Source organism: Centroberyx affinis, unplaced genomic scaffold (genome assembly GCF_046629955.1).
Source record: "Centroberyx affinis isolate AG114_WGS23_722 - 3 ecotype Tasmania unplaced genomic scaffold, CSIRO-AGI_Caff_v1 ptg007590l_1, whole genome shotgun sequence".
Taxonomy (NCBI): Eukaryota; Metazoa; Chordata; class Actinopteri; order Beryciformes; family Berycidae; genus Centroberyx; species Centroberyx affinis.
Window position 1 is genome coordinate 66,171 of NW_027283828.1, and position 16,608 is coordinate 82,778.

Sequence of the window (16,608 nt, forward strand, 5' to 3'; positions counted from 1 at the left end):
GAAAAACAACAATCAGTCGAGTAACAAAATGCAATCAATTCTTTAGGGCCAAATCTTCCTCTTCACATTTAAAGTTCAGGATTAGAACTGACCACACAAATACGGTTTTGTTGAACAGAGAGAAGATAATTTACAGCCAAGAAAAGTCCATCATGCTTAGGTAAAGGGACTGGAATCAGATTTGTTTTGACTCTCTAACCTGCAGTTTACCAAAACTCCTATAAAAGAGCTACTTGTGAGTCATGTGACTTTTGTTTACAAGCCCTGGTTTGCTTGTAATTGGCCAGTGTGAACCTAAACGAACCAAATACGAAAACACAACAAAGTCAACTGTTCCTCCGTGGTTCAGACCAAAGAAAACAAACTGTAGGTGTGTGGACAGTGTTTCTCACTGTAGCGTCTCTGTGTGTCACAGCAGGAGAGTCTGGACGAGTCTTTCCTGAAGCAGGCGGTGGTGGAGCGGCTCAGGGACGACGTGCCGGAGGTCGTGGCTGCTGCCCTCAAAGCCCTGGAGGTCAGCTGGGTTTCAGATGGTTTCACTCCAAAACCACCTGGGAAAACATCTCATTCACATTCTCCCTGCCTTTGAACTCTTGCTCAGTGTTGTTGTTCTGTTGTTGTTGTTGTTGTTGTTGTTGTTGTTTAGGTCTTCATGGATCGTCTGGATCCAGAAGACATTGTCTCCTGTTTGCTGTCACTGCTGCAGAGAAGAGACATTTCTCTGGCTGATCAGTGGTCAGTAGAACACACACACACACACACACACACACACACACACACACACACACACACACACATCTGCATTACATAAAAATATATGTATTCACTAAATATTCACCCATAACTGACATTGACATCACATCAGCTGCATCGTTGTCATTACTTTGATAACACCCAGATGTTTCTCCTCCATTCTTTTATTCTATTGGTTATTCTTATTTTTATTTTTTTTTTTTTGCTTACTATTCACAAAATTATTAGTATTATCATTATGTACAATTTAAGATGTATTATTTAATGTCTGAATTATTATTGTTATGAATTATTATGATTCAGTGATTTTATGTCATTTGTTAGACTATATAGCTTATTGTTCATTTATTCTATAATACTTCTTCTCCTTCTTCTTCTTCTTCTTTTTAGTAGTAGTAGTAGTATAAATGTGTCTATATAATACTGTGTGTCCTCTGTCTTGTCTGCAGGCTGGCGGTGCTGCAGGAAGCAGTGCGGCTCCTGTCTGACCCCCGCCTGGTGAAGGGGGGGGCGGAGCTTATTGAGAGGGCGGGCTGGACGCTGCTGCCCCTCCTGGTGGTCAGCTCCGCCCGGCCGGACTCCGCCCCCCTGCAGCTGGCCTGCTGCATGGCCCGCTGCACCGTCCTCACCCAGCACCCGCTCACCCTGGACTGGGCTCAAGGTGACGAACAAAAACTAGTCACAACCTTTTAGTGTCAGGAAGGAAAGTTTGTAGTTTAGTTTTCACAGTGAAATGTCTTGAATTATATTATCTAAACTCACAGCTTAAAGAGGTCTTGAAGTACACGTGAATATTGCATTTCAAGTGTTAAATTCAGTTTTAGAGTTGTGATTTTTGGGTGTGTTGTTTTCCTGTAAGAAATCAGCTCAGTCATGCAAACATATTATAAGTCTATGTTTTTTTCATCTTCATTTAATTTGCTCATTCACTTATATTTCATGCTGCATGGCAATAGAAAGGCCTTAAAACCTTTTAATTTAAGATGATGAAACTTGGAAACAGCCTGTTTTAGTTTTGTTTATTTGCGGAAACGATAAAAACACTGGAAAAGTAAGTTTAAAGTAGAAGTAAACCGTACAGGAGTTTACAACAATTTCCTCTCAAATCCTTCAAAAATCAGACTTAACATAAGGACTTACTTGAGAGCTATTGACATTTATGCCATTTAGCTGATGCTCAGATTAGCTTACAATGAGTGCAGCAGTAGAATAAGCTTAAATTCCTGCATAACATGACAATGAACATTATATTTGAATCAGGATTACTCTAAGAGCATAACACGTGTCTTTGTGAGAGTAGACCTGAAAGTGAATTAACATCAGAATGTTTTTTTGCCCCACAGAGCTGGAGAAAGTGCTGAAGCGAAGCTCTGAACCCGACTTCTTAGGTTTGGCAAACCAGTGTCTCGTCTCCACTCTGACCAAGAACCTGGCCAACATGGAGCATTTCTCCAGACGGGACGCTGTGAGTCTCCTCCCTGGTTTTATTTCCCTCTGTCTACAGAAATCAGACAAACAGAGATCCTCTCAGTTATTATGCTAGTTTGATGTCATCCATCTTCCTGATGATTGATTCCATTTGAAGTTTGTGTGGCTTTGATAATGACATGATTGCTACTGGAAGCAGCTGGAAAAGTAAACACAAAACGACGCCAGAAGGTTTTTAAATTTCACCTGCTGCCCTCTAGTGGCTGGCGTACGCCCTTTTCTCTTACTTGGCTGAAATTATTTTCGTTTTATTTTATTTTAAGCCAGATTACAAAAGTTGATGTTGATGTATATTTTGTTTATATGACACATCTCTACTCTCATAACAAGGAAAAATCAGCACTTGCATTCACTGTTCGGTCTCGTCTTGTTTATTCAATCAGCAACATGAACCTGAACATTTTTAGTCAAGCCGAGACTGGTAGAGTGAATTAGCAAGTGCTGTTTTTTCACATGAAAAGGGTGCCAGGACACCCTATTGTGAAATCCCTATTCTTAACCATCAATCTATTGCAATCATTATTCCCATATGATGTGAAGGCAGCAGGAGAGACCTCAAAAATGGCTTTTCCAGAAATATCCTTCTCCTCATCCTCTCATCTCCCCCCCCCCCCCCCCTCAGCTGGAGAAGCTGGCCCAGTCGGTGGAGCAGCAGCGGGGCTCCGGTCTGAGGGAGCGGGCGTCCTTCCTGGTGCTGACCCAGACTCTGCTGCAGGGCCTGGGGGAGCTGAGCGAGACCCAGCACCTCCTCACCGCCCAGAGGCTCTACACACTGCTGGAGCGCCCCCTGCTGGAGCTCAGCAGGGACGAAGACGCCCAGGTGAGAGGGGGAACATTAAAGTCCCAATGAAACTGCATTCTGAGAGCCTCCTGCTTCCTTAATGTGATGTATTTCCTGTTGAAACAGGATGTGGGGGCGGGACATAACGCGGGGAGGGATCGTTCAAAAGTGTAAACCAATGGGAGATCAGTTAGGGAGAGAAAGGCAGTTTCATTTGACAGGAGAGGTGGAGGGATGAGACTGTTCAAAAATCTGTGGTGTTTTATTGGTTGGACTTTTTATTTACACTTCCTGGTACACGATGATGTCACCACTAAAAATGTTCTGTTTTCTAGGAAGTAAAAGTAATGAGATGTTAATATAAAAATGTGAGAAAATGCAAATTTTTTTCTTATTTTTTTGGCATAAATTGTCAAATAGATGTATGTATGATAGAGAAAAAGTCATCTTTAATTTCAGTGTGACTTTAACGAATCCAATTTAGTAAGGTAAATTCAGTTAAGGAATTCAATTACTATTCAAGAATTCAATAAGGTAAATTCGATTTGGAGACAGTGTTTAAAATATATATATAAAAACATCACATCATATACCATACCAACAACAACAACAACAACTGATGAGACCAGAGAAACAGTTGAAATAGCATTGTACAGCTAAAAACAGGACTCAGTACAGCACAGTAGGGGCACTTTTATTGTCCAGCTAATGAGAATTGTCCTCAGATTTTCTTAAGCCATAGTTCACTGGGTTTGTAATGATAATTTTTAAATCTGATGTGCAGTAAGTACGCTATTAGTTTTCTTAAAATTGCCCACAATGTCTCTTTCCCTTTTAGAACCAGATGAAGCAAAGTGTTTCTCTCTCTCGTTTTCCTTCCACAGTATTACAAAGCCTCATAATAATGGTTGTGTTTTTGTCTGTGTGGTTTAACAGGACGCAGAGGGGCGAGTCGTTGCTCCCGCCTCCTTCTCCGAGGCCCTGACTCTTTACCTCCGAACAGCAGGGGGGAAACCAGGGGAGGGACTGGAGAGAGAGTACAGCCTCGCCCTGATCTCACTGCTGAGAGGATTCATCTCCTCTCTCAAGTGTCATGACACGTCCTTCAAAGGTAGTTTTGCGTCTGTGTATAGACCCAACATGCTTTTTTTCTAAATCATGTTTTTGATAAATTGGGTAGTTCTTATGCCACCAGTAGTGTGTACTAAAATGATGATATGTAGATGATGAACACGTTTAACAGACAGTTGTATTTGGGGAACACACTTGATGAACAGTTGGATTTTAGGAACGTACGCTTAAAGAACGTTTAATTTGGGGAACATATAGCTAAAGAACAGTTGGATTTGGGGAACATGTGTGATGAACAGTTGGATTTGAGGAACATGCTTGACAAACAGTTGGATTTGAGGAACATGCTTGACAAACAGTTGGATTTGGGGAACAAGCTTGGCAAACAGTTGGATTTGGGGGACAAGCTTGGCAAACAGTTGGATTTGGGGAACAAGCTTGGCAAACAGTTGGATTTAGGGAACAAGCTTGGCAAACAGTTGGATTTGGGGAACATGCTTGACAAACAGTTTGATTTAGGGAACATGCTTGACAAACAGTTGGATTTGGGGAACACGCTTGATGAACTGTTGGATTTAGGGAACATGCTTGACAAACAGTTGGATTTAGGGAACATGCTTGGTGAACTGTTAGATTTAGGGAACACGCTTGGTGAACTGTTGGATTTAGGGAACATGCTTGACAAACAGTTGGATTTGGGGAACACGCTTGATGAACTGTTGGATTTGGGGAACACTAACCAAACCAGCTACCCAAACTCTGTGTTTTGTGTGTGTCAGGCGAGGTGTGGTGGAACCCGGAGAAGCTGGACACCAACACCTGCTGTTACCTGGGTCTGATCTGCCGCCTCTTCCATGTCATCATCAACGGCGCCAGCCAGGGAGCGATGGCCAGCAGCTTCAGGGAGCTGATGAAACTGCTCTTCCAGGTGCTTTTATTCATCTCCTGTTATTTGCATGCTTGGTACGTAGCCTTCTGCTAGGAGGGGTGTGTGCCGGGTTGTGTGAATTCAGTGTTTTCTATAATAATCTTATGTAATGTTTGTGTATTTTTATGTTTCTGTGCTTTAAATGACATACACACAGTGCAGGGAACTGACATTTTTGTGTACAAGGACAAATTTGCTAGCACACATCAGGGTTCCCACACTCCTGGAAAACCTGGAAAAGTCAGGGAAGTATAAAATAGTGTTTTCCAGTCCTGGAGAAGTGATGAAAAATTATAAAAGGGAGAAGATTTTTGGAAAAGTCATGGAATTTTAGTTTAGTGAAGTTAATGATTTTTATTTTCTTGAATACTATAAAATGTTACAAGAAGCTGTGGCTGGCTCCGAAACAGTCGAGGAATATTATAACAATCCTTGATTTTAAAGTGAAAAACAAACTAATGCATAAAGTTAGTGTAGCTGATGTTTTGATGATTACTTTTTAATTCAGTCTCATTAAAATTTGGGCATGTGAACTTGCAAAGGGGCATGGAGAAGTCATGGAAAGGTTTTGTAATTTCATCGGTGAAACGGTGTGGGAACCCTGACACATGGGCTAGTAAATCCTGCCACCCACTTTCACGATTTAATCAGCCAAGAATAGAATAGAAACAATCCTCCAAATGATAAATGATAAAGACCATTCACACACTAAAATCATAAATTTCCAGCATTTGGTCATTTGGTCATCTCACTGTGCTATCAGTTCCCAGAACAACCCTTTCTCTCCTGTCCATCCCAGGTTCACCTGAAGGAGCCGGCGGCGCTCTTCAAGTTCCTGTGTGTGCTGTGGGGCTACAGCAACAACCAGGGAGACCAGCTGGACGTGAAGGTCAGCGCCATCCTGCAGACCCAGGCTCTGTATGTGGGCAGAGCGCTGCTCAGCACCCAGCCGGCCGGCTCCCTGGCTGAGCTGGCATCAGACAAGTCACCAGGTAAGAAGAGAGGACTGAGGGAATGGAACAGCCTTAAGAGTCTGTGGAGTGAGGGAATGGGAGGATGTGGGATTGGGGGATAATTTAAGGATGGATGTTTATTTGTTGTGTTGTTATTGTTATTGAGTGGTGCTGATCCTTTGTTGTTTTTGAAATAAAAGGATGTTAACCCCCCAAAAAGTTTCTGGTTTGAGAAAAATGAAGGGGCCAACATCATGCTTATAACAGTTATGATACAATAAATTAATGATTAATTGATGTATTAGCATGTAGGGCTGAACGATTTTGAAAAAATATCTAATTGTGATTATTATGACTGTTGCAATTGTGATATGATTTGCGATATTAGAGGGAATGATCATTTTTACATCATTATTCTCATTTTCATTGAAAAACCTATTAAAATGATTATGGTGTGATTTTTGCGGGGATCTGTACCAAACAAAGATGTTTTCTTAAGTCTGTAGAATATGTTGTGTAGGCCAGGACATCTCTGCAGCACCACAATATTTCATTTAAAATGGTATTTTGACACATTTCACCTTTAACAAATATTGCGCCTCCTGCGATTTGAAAATTGCAGTAGGCCATATTGTGATTTCGATAAAATTTCGATTAATTGTTCAGCCCTATTAGCATGTCATTAATTCATGATTAATTAATGCACATTATGTGTGTAATGTGATAAAATTCACCATTTATTAGTTATGGTTATTATTATAAAACGTTACCCAAAAGTGGGATTCATTTGTGACGAAATGGCCTAGAAGAGCAGAACCTAAACTGTGTGTGTGTGTGTGTGTGTGTGTGTGTGTGTGTGTGTGTGTGTGTGTGTGTGTGTGTCTCAGTGGTCCCCTCCCTGCTCGGCTGTCTCAGCTCTCCGGTCCGCGAGGTCAGGAGGGCGGGGCTCGGCACCCTGCAGAGCCTATCAGGAGCCGCTCCCTTCCAGCCAATCATAGAGCGACTTCTAAAGAACACAGAGGAGATCATCGCTGACCCGTCCTACATCAGCCAGGTGAGACTGAGGGACACACACACATTCACTCCCTCACTTACTCAGTTATATGTATTTCAACACATCTGTAGCTACACTACAGAGGGAATATAAAGCAAGTCATGATGAACAAGACGGTTAGTGATCCTAGATCCTGCTCCAAAGGGACTGATGAATGCAAGCCTGCTACGTTTACACTGCAGCTGAAAGTGTCCCAATTCAGATTTTTGTGACTCAGATCTGATGTTTTCTAATCAGTGTGAACTAGGCTAAGGCCAGTCTTCGATAATATACCGCAGAAAATATCACGATTCACGAAATATTTTCTACATATTATCAAATTTTGGGAAATTTGAGGATCAGTTGGATATTATTATTATTATTATTATATAAATAGCCTAGAAATTTGACGTAATTTAGAAGAAATTTAAAAAAAAAATGGATCCAGAGGCATGTGATCTAAATGCGCCGTGTATTGAATGCTCACATTGGAATTTGTCAGCGTTGTCATGACAATCAGTAAATCTTACATCATTCACTTGAGACAGATGTTATCATTTTGGCTCCATGGCAGCTTGGCTGAGCAGCTTTGGCATGAAGGACAAGAAGACACAACAGTGGAAAGAGAGACAAAAAGCCGACTTGATTGGCATTTGGGGAGACGGCAAAAATTCTGTCAAAACTCGAAGGGACAAACTGTAACCGACATGTTTAAAACAAGCAGGAGGAGCGTCTGTCCAAAAAACAGATGTGACGTCTTTTGTTATTGTTACTCTGTGTGTCTTTTCCGCATCGCTGTCATCCAAAACAAAGTCCTGCAGTGTGAACGCAGCGACAGTCTGTGTGTGGTTGTTGACGGTCTCGGTCTGGTCCTCATCTGGTCCTCAGGCTCTGGGCGTCCTGCAGGAGGAGTGTGTGTCGGGGAAAGGGAAGACGCAGCAGAAGAAGCTCCAGGCGTCGATGGAGCAGCTGCTGCAGAGCGTCCAGGCGCCCGGCTGCCCCTCCTACACCGCCAACACCCTGCTAAGAACGCTGGGCCAGGTCAACGGAGAGGTGAGGAGGGGGTGGGACATGTGTGTGTGTGGGGGGGGGGGTCATCATGGTGGCTCAGATGGTTAAGGTACATAACATGTACCTGCAACATCCCAGGTTTGAGTCCAGCCTCGGACCATGTCATCCCCCTCTCTCCTTCACATCTTTCTTCACTGTAAACTATCCAATAAATCAGAAATACCATAAAAATAATACAGATATATATATATTTTTGTCTAAGTGAGACGTTATGCAGCTTAGAGTTCATTGCATCTGTGCAATAAATCAGAAATACTATTAAGATTATATTTAAAAACAAAAAAAAGTGGGACAGCTTAGAGACAGGTTTTGCTCACATTGAAGCTAGAGCTGCACAGTTAAAAATGTGTATCGCAACTTTAATTTCCACATTTGATAATGGTAGATTATTGGCTTACTAGTAATATTAAAAAAAAAAATTCTTTCCTTTTTTAGAATGTCCACTATAGTTTATGAATAGACAAGATGTTGACATAAGATGCCAAAAGTGCAGTAAAATAACTGTGTCACAAAGACTAATAATCATGAATAACTGTGATCACAATATCTGTATATAACAAAATTGTATTAATACATTTTATTTATTATATTTATTTTATTTGGCAGTTTTATTTCATTTCAGCCATAATTGTGCAGCCCTAACTGAAGCTACATGCTGCCGTGTTTTATTTTTTGGTTTTTTTCAACAATGTTTATTGAGTTTTCAACATTTTATAAAAGTAAAAAACAAAACAAAAAAAAAACATTATGTATGCATACTTACAAATATCAAATATTATAAAAATAAACATATAGTGTTTTCTTTTTTCTACTCAGTTTCAGTCAAATTTCATTTCAACTGTTTTTAACTCTGTATGTTCAGGCTGCAGGAGGAGTATCATGCTGTTTAATTCATATACATTCTAATATTTATTGTTAAAATCTCACTGACCAGACTGTCTCCTCCTTCCCCTGCAGTCCGTCCTGTCGGCTCTGCTGCCGGTCCTGGAGTGGCTCCTGGAGCAGAGCGGACCCGAACCCCCCACTCTGCTGCGCAACGAGGCCCAGCTCATGCAGCTGGTCCTGGGGAAGTACAACGAGGCGTCGGCCCCTCTCCTGGTGAAGAACCGGTCCTGTCTGGATCTGTTTCTGCGGGCTCTCAGGACCTCGGCCCAGCCGTACCCCGACATCCCCAGCTTCCAGATCATGGCCCTGGAGCAGGTCAGACTTCACCAGCAGCTCTGAGATTTATTTATTTATTCATTCCGTTTAGATTAAAAGCACATAGAGATACAAACTATTGATTTGTACAGTTGAGATTAAAAAAAAAAAGAGAAACTAGGGGATTTTAAAAACATCCCACCTCCAAAAAAAAGAGGGAAACAAAAAATCAAGATGACAAGCAAAGACACAACAGAACTGGGTAACAGAATCTAAATGACAACAGAACACATTTAGATTTAGATTTAGATTTCTGTTGCCAGGTTTGATTCCTAGAATAACAGGTTAGGCTCCTGAAACTCTTAAAACAAAGTGGTTTGAATGAACCTCCCCCTGACCGTCCCTCCGTCTGCAGATCACCAAGCCGTTCTTCTCGGCCCTCGGAGACGAGAAGATCCAGCAGCAGCTGCTGGGAGTGATGTTCGACCTGCTGGTGGAGAGCAGGAACCCTCTGGTTGCAAACACCATCAGCAGCGTCTTCAAAGCGGTGAGAGAACGTGATTCAACGGCCTAAACCGTACAGTGACATTTAATGTCCTGAGGGATAGTTTACAGTACAGCACAGAATAAAAAAATGCATGTGAGACACAGTAGCAGAAAACAACATTCACCGTTTGAAACATTTACAGACATTTACAACACATTTAACACTTGAAACCAATGAAATGAAAAATGACTTGTAGCTAATTTTCCACGCCATTATATACACCTATTTAGCAATTAATGCCAAAAAATGTACAAAATTCAAACATTTTCTGGTATTTTTAAATAAAAATGCCATTATCCCACAGATTGCAGTGGATGGGGAGCTGGTGGCCAACGAGCTCGCTCCTCCAGAAAAGCCCAAAGTCACGGTGACGGTGCAGCAGACCCGCAGGAGCAAGATGCTGCAGAGGTGAGACTCAGTTTACAGTCTGTTACAACATCTGCTGGTTCTGATTCCTTTACTTAGAGAGGTTAGAGAAGTCGGCTTGTGTCTGAATGAGAAACCCTCTTGGCCCTCGACAACTGGGTTCAAGCTGAACGTTAGGAACCAACAACAGAGCTTTTATCTATTGATTTTTATGCATCACCAATCTGTCCCTTCATTAGGAAAGCTCAGGAGAGCGGGGAGGCGGGGCCAGAGGAGGGCGCCGTGCCGTGGCAGAGGGTCACTCTGATCCTGGAGCTGCTGCAGCACAAGAAGAAGCTGAAGAGAGCCCAGATGTTGGTGCCGGCTCTGTTCTCCCTGCTCAACAGGTAAAACCGCCTCAGCACCTAACACCTTGACGATGTGGCACAGGCTGCCTATCTTCCATTCATGTGTTTTAAATATTTTTTTATTGAGGAAGCAGTCGTAAAATACATTCAGTATTACAGATTAGACCTCGCTTTACAGAACAAACCAACAAAGAGAAAAGAAGAGAAAAGAAAAAACAAAACAAAAACAAAGACATGTATACAACTATCCCCTTATCCCACCCCCCTCCCACCTTCCCGGGACTTTATGTCTTGTCACACCAAAGGGGGCCATCAATATTATACAACTGATCAGTTTGAGTTATCAATGTATTGGAGAAGGGGATGCCAGACCCTGTTGAACTGTTTCAGTTTGTTTAATAGCGAGAACCGTATTCTCTCCAGGTGAGAAAGTTTTACTATTTCTTCCAACCATATTTTGGCAGGTTGGACCTCTAGGGCTGGGCGATATGGACCAAAAATCATATCTCGGTATTTTTAGGCTGAATGACGATACACGATATATATCTCGGTATTTTTTACGAAGTGGGCTAAATGTTCAGTTGTAAGTAGGGCTGGGCGATATGGACAAAATCAAATATCATAATATTTTTGACCAAATACCTCAATATCAATATTGCGACAATATTGTAGGGATGACTATTGGTGCTTTCACAAAATATTTACACAATGAGAATTTTGATAAATAATCATCAGTAATGGGGATATAATGACTAAGTGGGTAAAGGCAAATAATAGAAGAAGCTAGAACAGTCTGGTAAGTTCAGAAAATGACATCACTTTACTGTAATGCAGCCTTTAAAACCAGGAAAAGACAACACTTATGCCATATCATGATATTACGATATCCAAAATCTAGTCTCATATCACGATATCGATTTAATATCGATATATTGCCCAGCCCTAGGGACCTCTGCCTTTTTCCAAAACATTAAAATAAGTTTCTTTGCTATGATAAGTGCATAAGATAGCAGTTGTTGTTGACAGTTATTAAGCAGGGAAAACTGATCGGAGACTCCAAGCACCACCAGAAGAGGGTCAGCTTCCATTACTGTATGCAACATATCTGACTAAATTTGGAATACATTAGTCCAAAATGGAGTTAACTTAGAACATGACTGTGGAGAAGAAGAGTGGCTTCCCTGTCTTCCATTCAGGAAAACCTAAAGAAACCAAAGCAGCTGTCTGTTGTGACCTAACTGCTGTGGCTCCTCTCCCCTCCTCAGGAGCCTGGAGCCTGGTGCGGCGGAGCAGGGGAACATGGAGTACACCAAGCAGCTTCTGCTCAGCTGCCTGCTCAACGTCTGCCAGAAGCTGTCTCCTGATGGAGGCCCGGTCGCTGCAGGTGGGTGGAGGGAGGAGCAGAGTGCCGCCATGTTGGAGGAGCAGCAACAAAAGGAGATTGTGGAGATTGTAACTTTAAATCGTCTTTTTTTTCTTCCCAGACGTCCTGGATGAAGATAAGTTCAACGTGGAGCTGGTGGTTCAGTGTGTCAGGGTTTCGGAGATGCCCCAGACTCACCATCATGCCCTGCTGCTGCTGGGAGCCGTGGCTGGCATCTTCCCCGTGAGTGGTTTAGTACATTAGATTATTATTATTATTACATTATCATTATTACATTAGTGATTCTCAACCTTTTTCACATCAAGGACCCCTAGTTTAGTCCACTTCAGGGCCACAGACCCCCATTTGATGAGATTTTGTCTCTCGGACCCAAATCTGAGAAGACTTTTATTGTTAGATATGATTTTGTCCAGAATTCCATGACTGTCTGTATTGTAGGTAGAGAGATAGTCATTCTTCTACATTCTCTAATTGTGTTTCTTCTTACTATTTTACTTCTTGTAAATAAAATAATGGTGAAATCTAACAATTCATCAGTTTGCTGGGGACCCCCTTGAACCCCCTCAAGGACCCCTGGTGGTCCCCGGACCCCACGTTGAGAACCACTGGTTTACTATACAGTAATACAGCTTTTTGTTACATTTAGTTCATTTTCACAGGGATGAAAAAGCTATAAAACAACATCTCACCTCATAACAAAAGACACAAATGACAAAAATCAAGACAACTAACCTGAATCTGAGCTGACCTGTGCCTCCTCCTCTCCCTCCAGGAGAAAGTCCTGCACAACATCATGCCCATCTTCACCTTCATGGGAGCCAGCATCATGCGGCTGGACGACGCCTACAGCTTCCAGGTCATCAACAAGACCGTCCAGACCGTCATACCTGCCCTGATCCAGGTGAGAGGAACGCCATGAGCCCCTTTCACACATGAAACCCGTATAATTGGTGTAAAGTTAGCGGTTTCTGTTGATCACACAAGACACGCCTTTCTGCTTTTTTTTTTTTTACGTAATGCTGCCATTCACACAATACTGGCAATACTGTTAAATTCCTCTGTTGTAATTTCCTGGAAATGATGTGTAACTGCTGGAGTCGCTGCAGTTTGAAAACATGGAGGGTGGAGACGTTTGGCACAGTGTGCTCAGACGCTCAGCAGCTTCTCTTGTTTCACCCTCTGTCTAATTCCACATTTTTGCCAATCCTTTGTTAAAAAAGCTCCAGCCCGTTGTCTAGTGGTCTGTATTTCCCTCCATCTGTCTTTACACGGTATAAACTCGTCTCCTGCTGCTCGTCCCATTATTGTTCCGGCATCGTTCACACATACAGTCGATATGGAACTTTACCAGAAATTGCAGGAACTGATTTACTGGCATTTGGACACCGGCTCCTGTTCACATATGACTCCCGCACCATTAAATTTACAGAACACGCTGTATGTGTGAAAGGGGCTTTAGTGAGAAAACTCTTTTTCCTCTTGCGCTACATCTGGCGGCCTCATTCATAACTGCTTGCACTTACTACTTTTTTGGGCAGCCTTAATGTTGGGTTCTTTTTAAATGACTTATTATACTTATTTTCTTCGTTGTTGCTTTTTAGTAGTTTTCATTTTGCTCTCCACTGCTCAACTGACTGTTTTATCTCTTCATCTCTCTCTCTTTGCCACTCTCTCTCCCTTCTATTCCTCTGTCATCCCTATCTTCTCTCTCTCTTTCTCTTTGCCTCTCTCTCCCTTCTATCCCTCTGTCATCCCCATCTTCTCTCTCTCTTTCTCTTTGCCTCTCTCTCCCTTCTATCCCTCTGTCATCCCTATCTTTTCCTCTTTTCTCTCTCTCTTAACTGACTGTTTTATCTTGTCATCTCTCTCTCTCCCCTCTATCCCTCTCTTCCCCATCTTTTCCTCTTTTCTCTCTCTCTTAACTGACTGTTTTATTTCCTCATCTCTCTCTCTTTGCCTCTCTCTCTCCCTTCTATCCCTCTGTCATCCCTATCTTCTCTCTCTCTCTCTCTCTCTCTCTCTCTCTCTCTCTCTCTCTCTCTCTCTCTCTCTCTCTCTCTCTCTCTGCCATACTCTCTCCCCTCTACCCCTCTGTCATCCCCATCTTTTCTCTCTCTCTCTGTCTCTCTGTTTGCCTCTCTCTCTCCCCTCTATCCCTCTCATTCCTATCTTTCTCTCTCTCTCTCTCTCTTTGTCCCTCCCCTCTCCATCTCTCCATCTCTCCTTCTGTCTCTCTCCCAGGCTCATGACCCGGGTGCGGGCGGGTCTTCGGGTCACGTGGACGCCGTGGTGACGAGGATCGTGCACGTGTTCACCGACGCTCTGCCTCACGTGCCGGAGCACCGCCGCCTGCCCATCCTCGCCCAGCTGCTGAGCACGCTGGGCCCCGCCCGCTTCCTCTGGGTCCTAATGCTGCTCCTGTTCAAGCAGCACGCCACGCAGACCGCCAGCTCAGCCAGCGAGAAGGCAAGACCCCGCTTTCCCTTTAGGATCTGACGTGATACGGGTTTTTGAAGACTGATATTGATATTTTTGCATTGAAGCTGCTGATAGCTCTCTTTAAAGTCTTTATAGTCTTTTAGTTTCCCATTTTCATGCCAAAAATACAAAAAAATTTAGAAGTATTCAGTGTTTTCCCCCAGATTTTGAATCTTGGCAGAATGGAAAAACCTCTGAAACAGTATCAACATAACAAACATAGCAAACACAAGTAATCAATTTAGGTCAAAAGGCTTCTCATAGACGACTAGTGTAGTATTGATCAATTATTTATTGAATATAGAGTCAAACAAACTGCGTCATTCCCATCATATTAGACGTGGACAGCAATGACTGGCCAATAACTTATTTTTAACAATAAAAGGCCAATTTCTACTCAATATATCGGCAAACGAATATTTTTATTTATATTTTTTGTGAGGAAAATATTTTTCAGCAGTCCCCCTAAATGTTGTTCTGTGCTGCTATACAGAACCCCGGCTTTACAAAGCAAAGGGGCTTTGTTTAACCACTGTGAAGTAAACTAAAGTTTGTGTGTGTGTGTGTGTGTGTGTGTGTGTGTGTGGTCACAGGATGCAGCTCTAGAGAGAGACGTGGACTTCTGGATCTCTCTCTGCTGTCAGTTCGAAGTGTCGGAGCAGCTCACCTCGCTCATCAGGATCCTGCAGTATCTGCTGCAGCTGCCGCAGGACAGAGACGAGGGTGAGGACAGCTGAACATCTGATTCAGAGAACGCAAAAGATCCTACTGATGATGGCTGAATAATTGATAAAGTGGCTGGGAGAGTAGACAAACCACATTTATAGTCAAAAGGATTATTGGTTTATAAAGGCAAGGCAAGGCAGCTTTATTTGTATAACACATTTCATACACTGAGGCAATTCAAAGTGCTTTACAGAGTAATGCAAAATACAGTAAAGGCAAAAAATGTACAATTAAAAAGTGCAGATGTAGAAAGTAAACTAGTGCAGTTCAAATCAAGTGAAATAGAAAGATAAAAAAAAAGACAATGCAAGAGGATTAGAAAAGTGAAAAGTGCATTAAAACACATTCAAAAGAAAATAAAAAAGATCTAAATAAATAAACAGTGCAGATGAGTGTAGCCCTAGATTTCTGAAAAAGCCCTGGTGAACAGAAACGTTTTCAGCCCTGATTTGAAAGGCTAGTTCTGTTAAAGACGACACCGCTGAGCTGTAAAGTTCCTGATCCTGTAGTGGAAACCGTTATCAACGCTGTATGAACACAGTTTTGTGCCTGTTTTGTTTATTTCAGGTTTTCAGTTTTTCCAATCATAACAGAAAAAGCATGTCGCATCCTCCCATCCCTGCCCAAACAAGATCGCAAAACATACCAAAAAAAAGAAGAGAAAGGAAAAATAAGAAAACAAGTAAACAATTGACAATTGACTTTGATACCAATACAAAGTTTAATATTTTAAAGTTGAATACTACTACGAAGCCACAGCAAACAAGAAAAACCATCGCGCAAAGTCACAAAACAGCCGCTGAGCTTTATTTAGCCAGAAGCACCTTAACTTCAACATGAAGTTCTCTAAACCAGTGGTTCTCAACGTGGGGTCTGGGGACCACCGGGGGTCCTTGAGGGGGGTTCCAGGGGGTCCCCAGCAAATTGATGAATTGTTAAACTTCAGCATTATTTCATTTACAAGAAGTTAACACAGTTAGAGAATGTAGAAGAATGACAGTTTTGATCATAGTTTCTCTGTTATCTCTCTACCTACAATACAGGCAGTCATGGAATTCTGGACAAAATCATATCTGACAATAAAAATATTCTCAGATTTGGGTCCTAGAGACAAAACCTCATCAAATGGGGGTCCGTGGCTCTAATGTGGACTAAATTAGGGTCCTTGATATGAAAACGGTTGAGAATCACTGCTCTAAACTGCTCTCATCTCAAAGACACCTTCCATGGTAGTTTTTAAGTATTTCCCTCCGTATGTTCCTCTCTTCTCCATGATGCTGCAGCTCCGGTGAAGCGCCCCGCTGGCCGGCGAGGAGCCAGGAGGAAGGAGGAGGAGGAGGAGGAGAAGGTGGAGGAGCTGATCTTCAGCCTGGAGGCTCACAGCAGCAAGGAGCTGAGACACTTCAAGTTCCTCTCCGTCTCCTTCATGGCCCAGCTGCTGGCCTCCTCCAGCTTCATAGGAAAGGTACGCCGGGTCAAAGTTCACACTGAGAGCGACTTTACTGATGTGTCGCTCTGTTCTGACTGAGCTTTGCAAAGTTT

General features: G+C 42.4%; 1 protein-coding gene across 1 annotated transcript in view; it reads left to right on the forward strand.

The window, feature by feature from the left end:
- Positions 1-16,608, forward strand: part of heatr1 (HEAT repeat containing 1) — a 42,499-nt gene that overhangs the window by 9,306 nt on the left and 16,585 nt on the right. The window contains exons 13-32 of the mRNA XM_071513864.1: positions 416-514; positions 647-735; positions 1,203-1,414; positions 2,097-2,218; positions 2,864-3,061; positions 3,959-4,133; positions 4,873-5,021; positions 5,821-6,013; positions 6,862-7,028; positions 7,896-8,060; positions 9,036-9,278; positions 9,634-9,765; positions 10,070-10,173; positions 10,371-10,517; positions 11,744-11,862; positions 11,963-12,084; positions 12,635-12,763; positions 14,104-14,328; positions 14,934-15,063; positions 16,350-16,531. Coding sequence (XP_071369965.1) covers positions 416-514; positions 647-735; positions 1,203-1,414; positions 2,097-2,218; positions 2,864-3,061; positions 3,959-4,133; positions 4,873-5,021; positions 5,821-6,013; positions 6,862-7,028; positions 7,896-8,060; positions 9,036-9,278; positions 9,634-9,765; positions 10,070-10,173; positions 10,371-10,517; positions 11,744-11,862; positions 11,963-12,084; positions 12,635-12,763; positions 14,104-14,328; positions 14,934-15,063; positions 16,350-16,531 — 3,102 coding nt within the window. The remainder of the gene's footprint in view (positions 1-415; positions 515-646; positions 736-1,202; positions 1,415-2,096; positions 2,219-2,863; positions 3,062-3,958; positions 4,134-4,872; positions 5,022-5,820; positions 6,014-6,861; positions 7,029-7,895; positions 8,061-9,035; positions 9,279-9,633; positions 9,766-10,069; positions 10,174-10,370; positions 10,518-11,743; positions 11,863-11,962; positions 12,085-12,634; positions 12,764-14,103; positions 14,329-14,933; positions 15,064-16,349; positions 16,532-16,608) is intronic.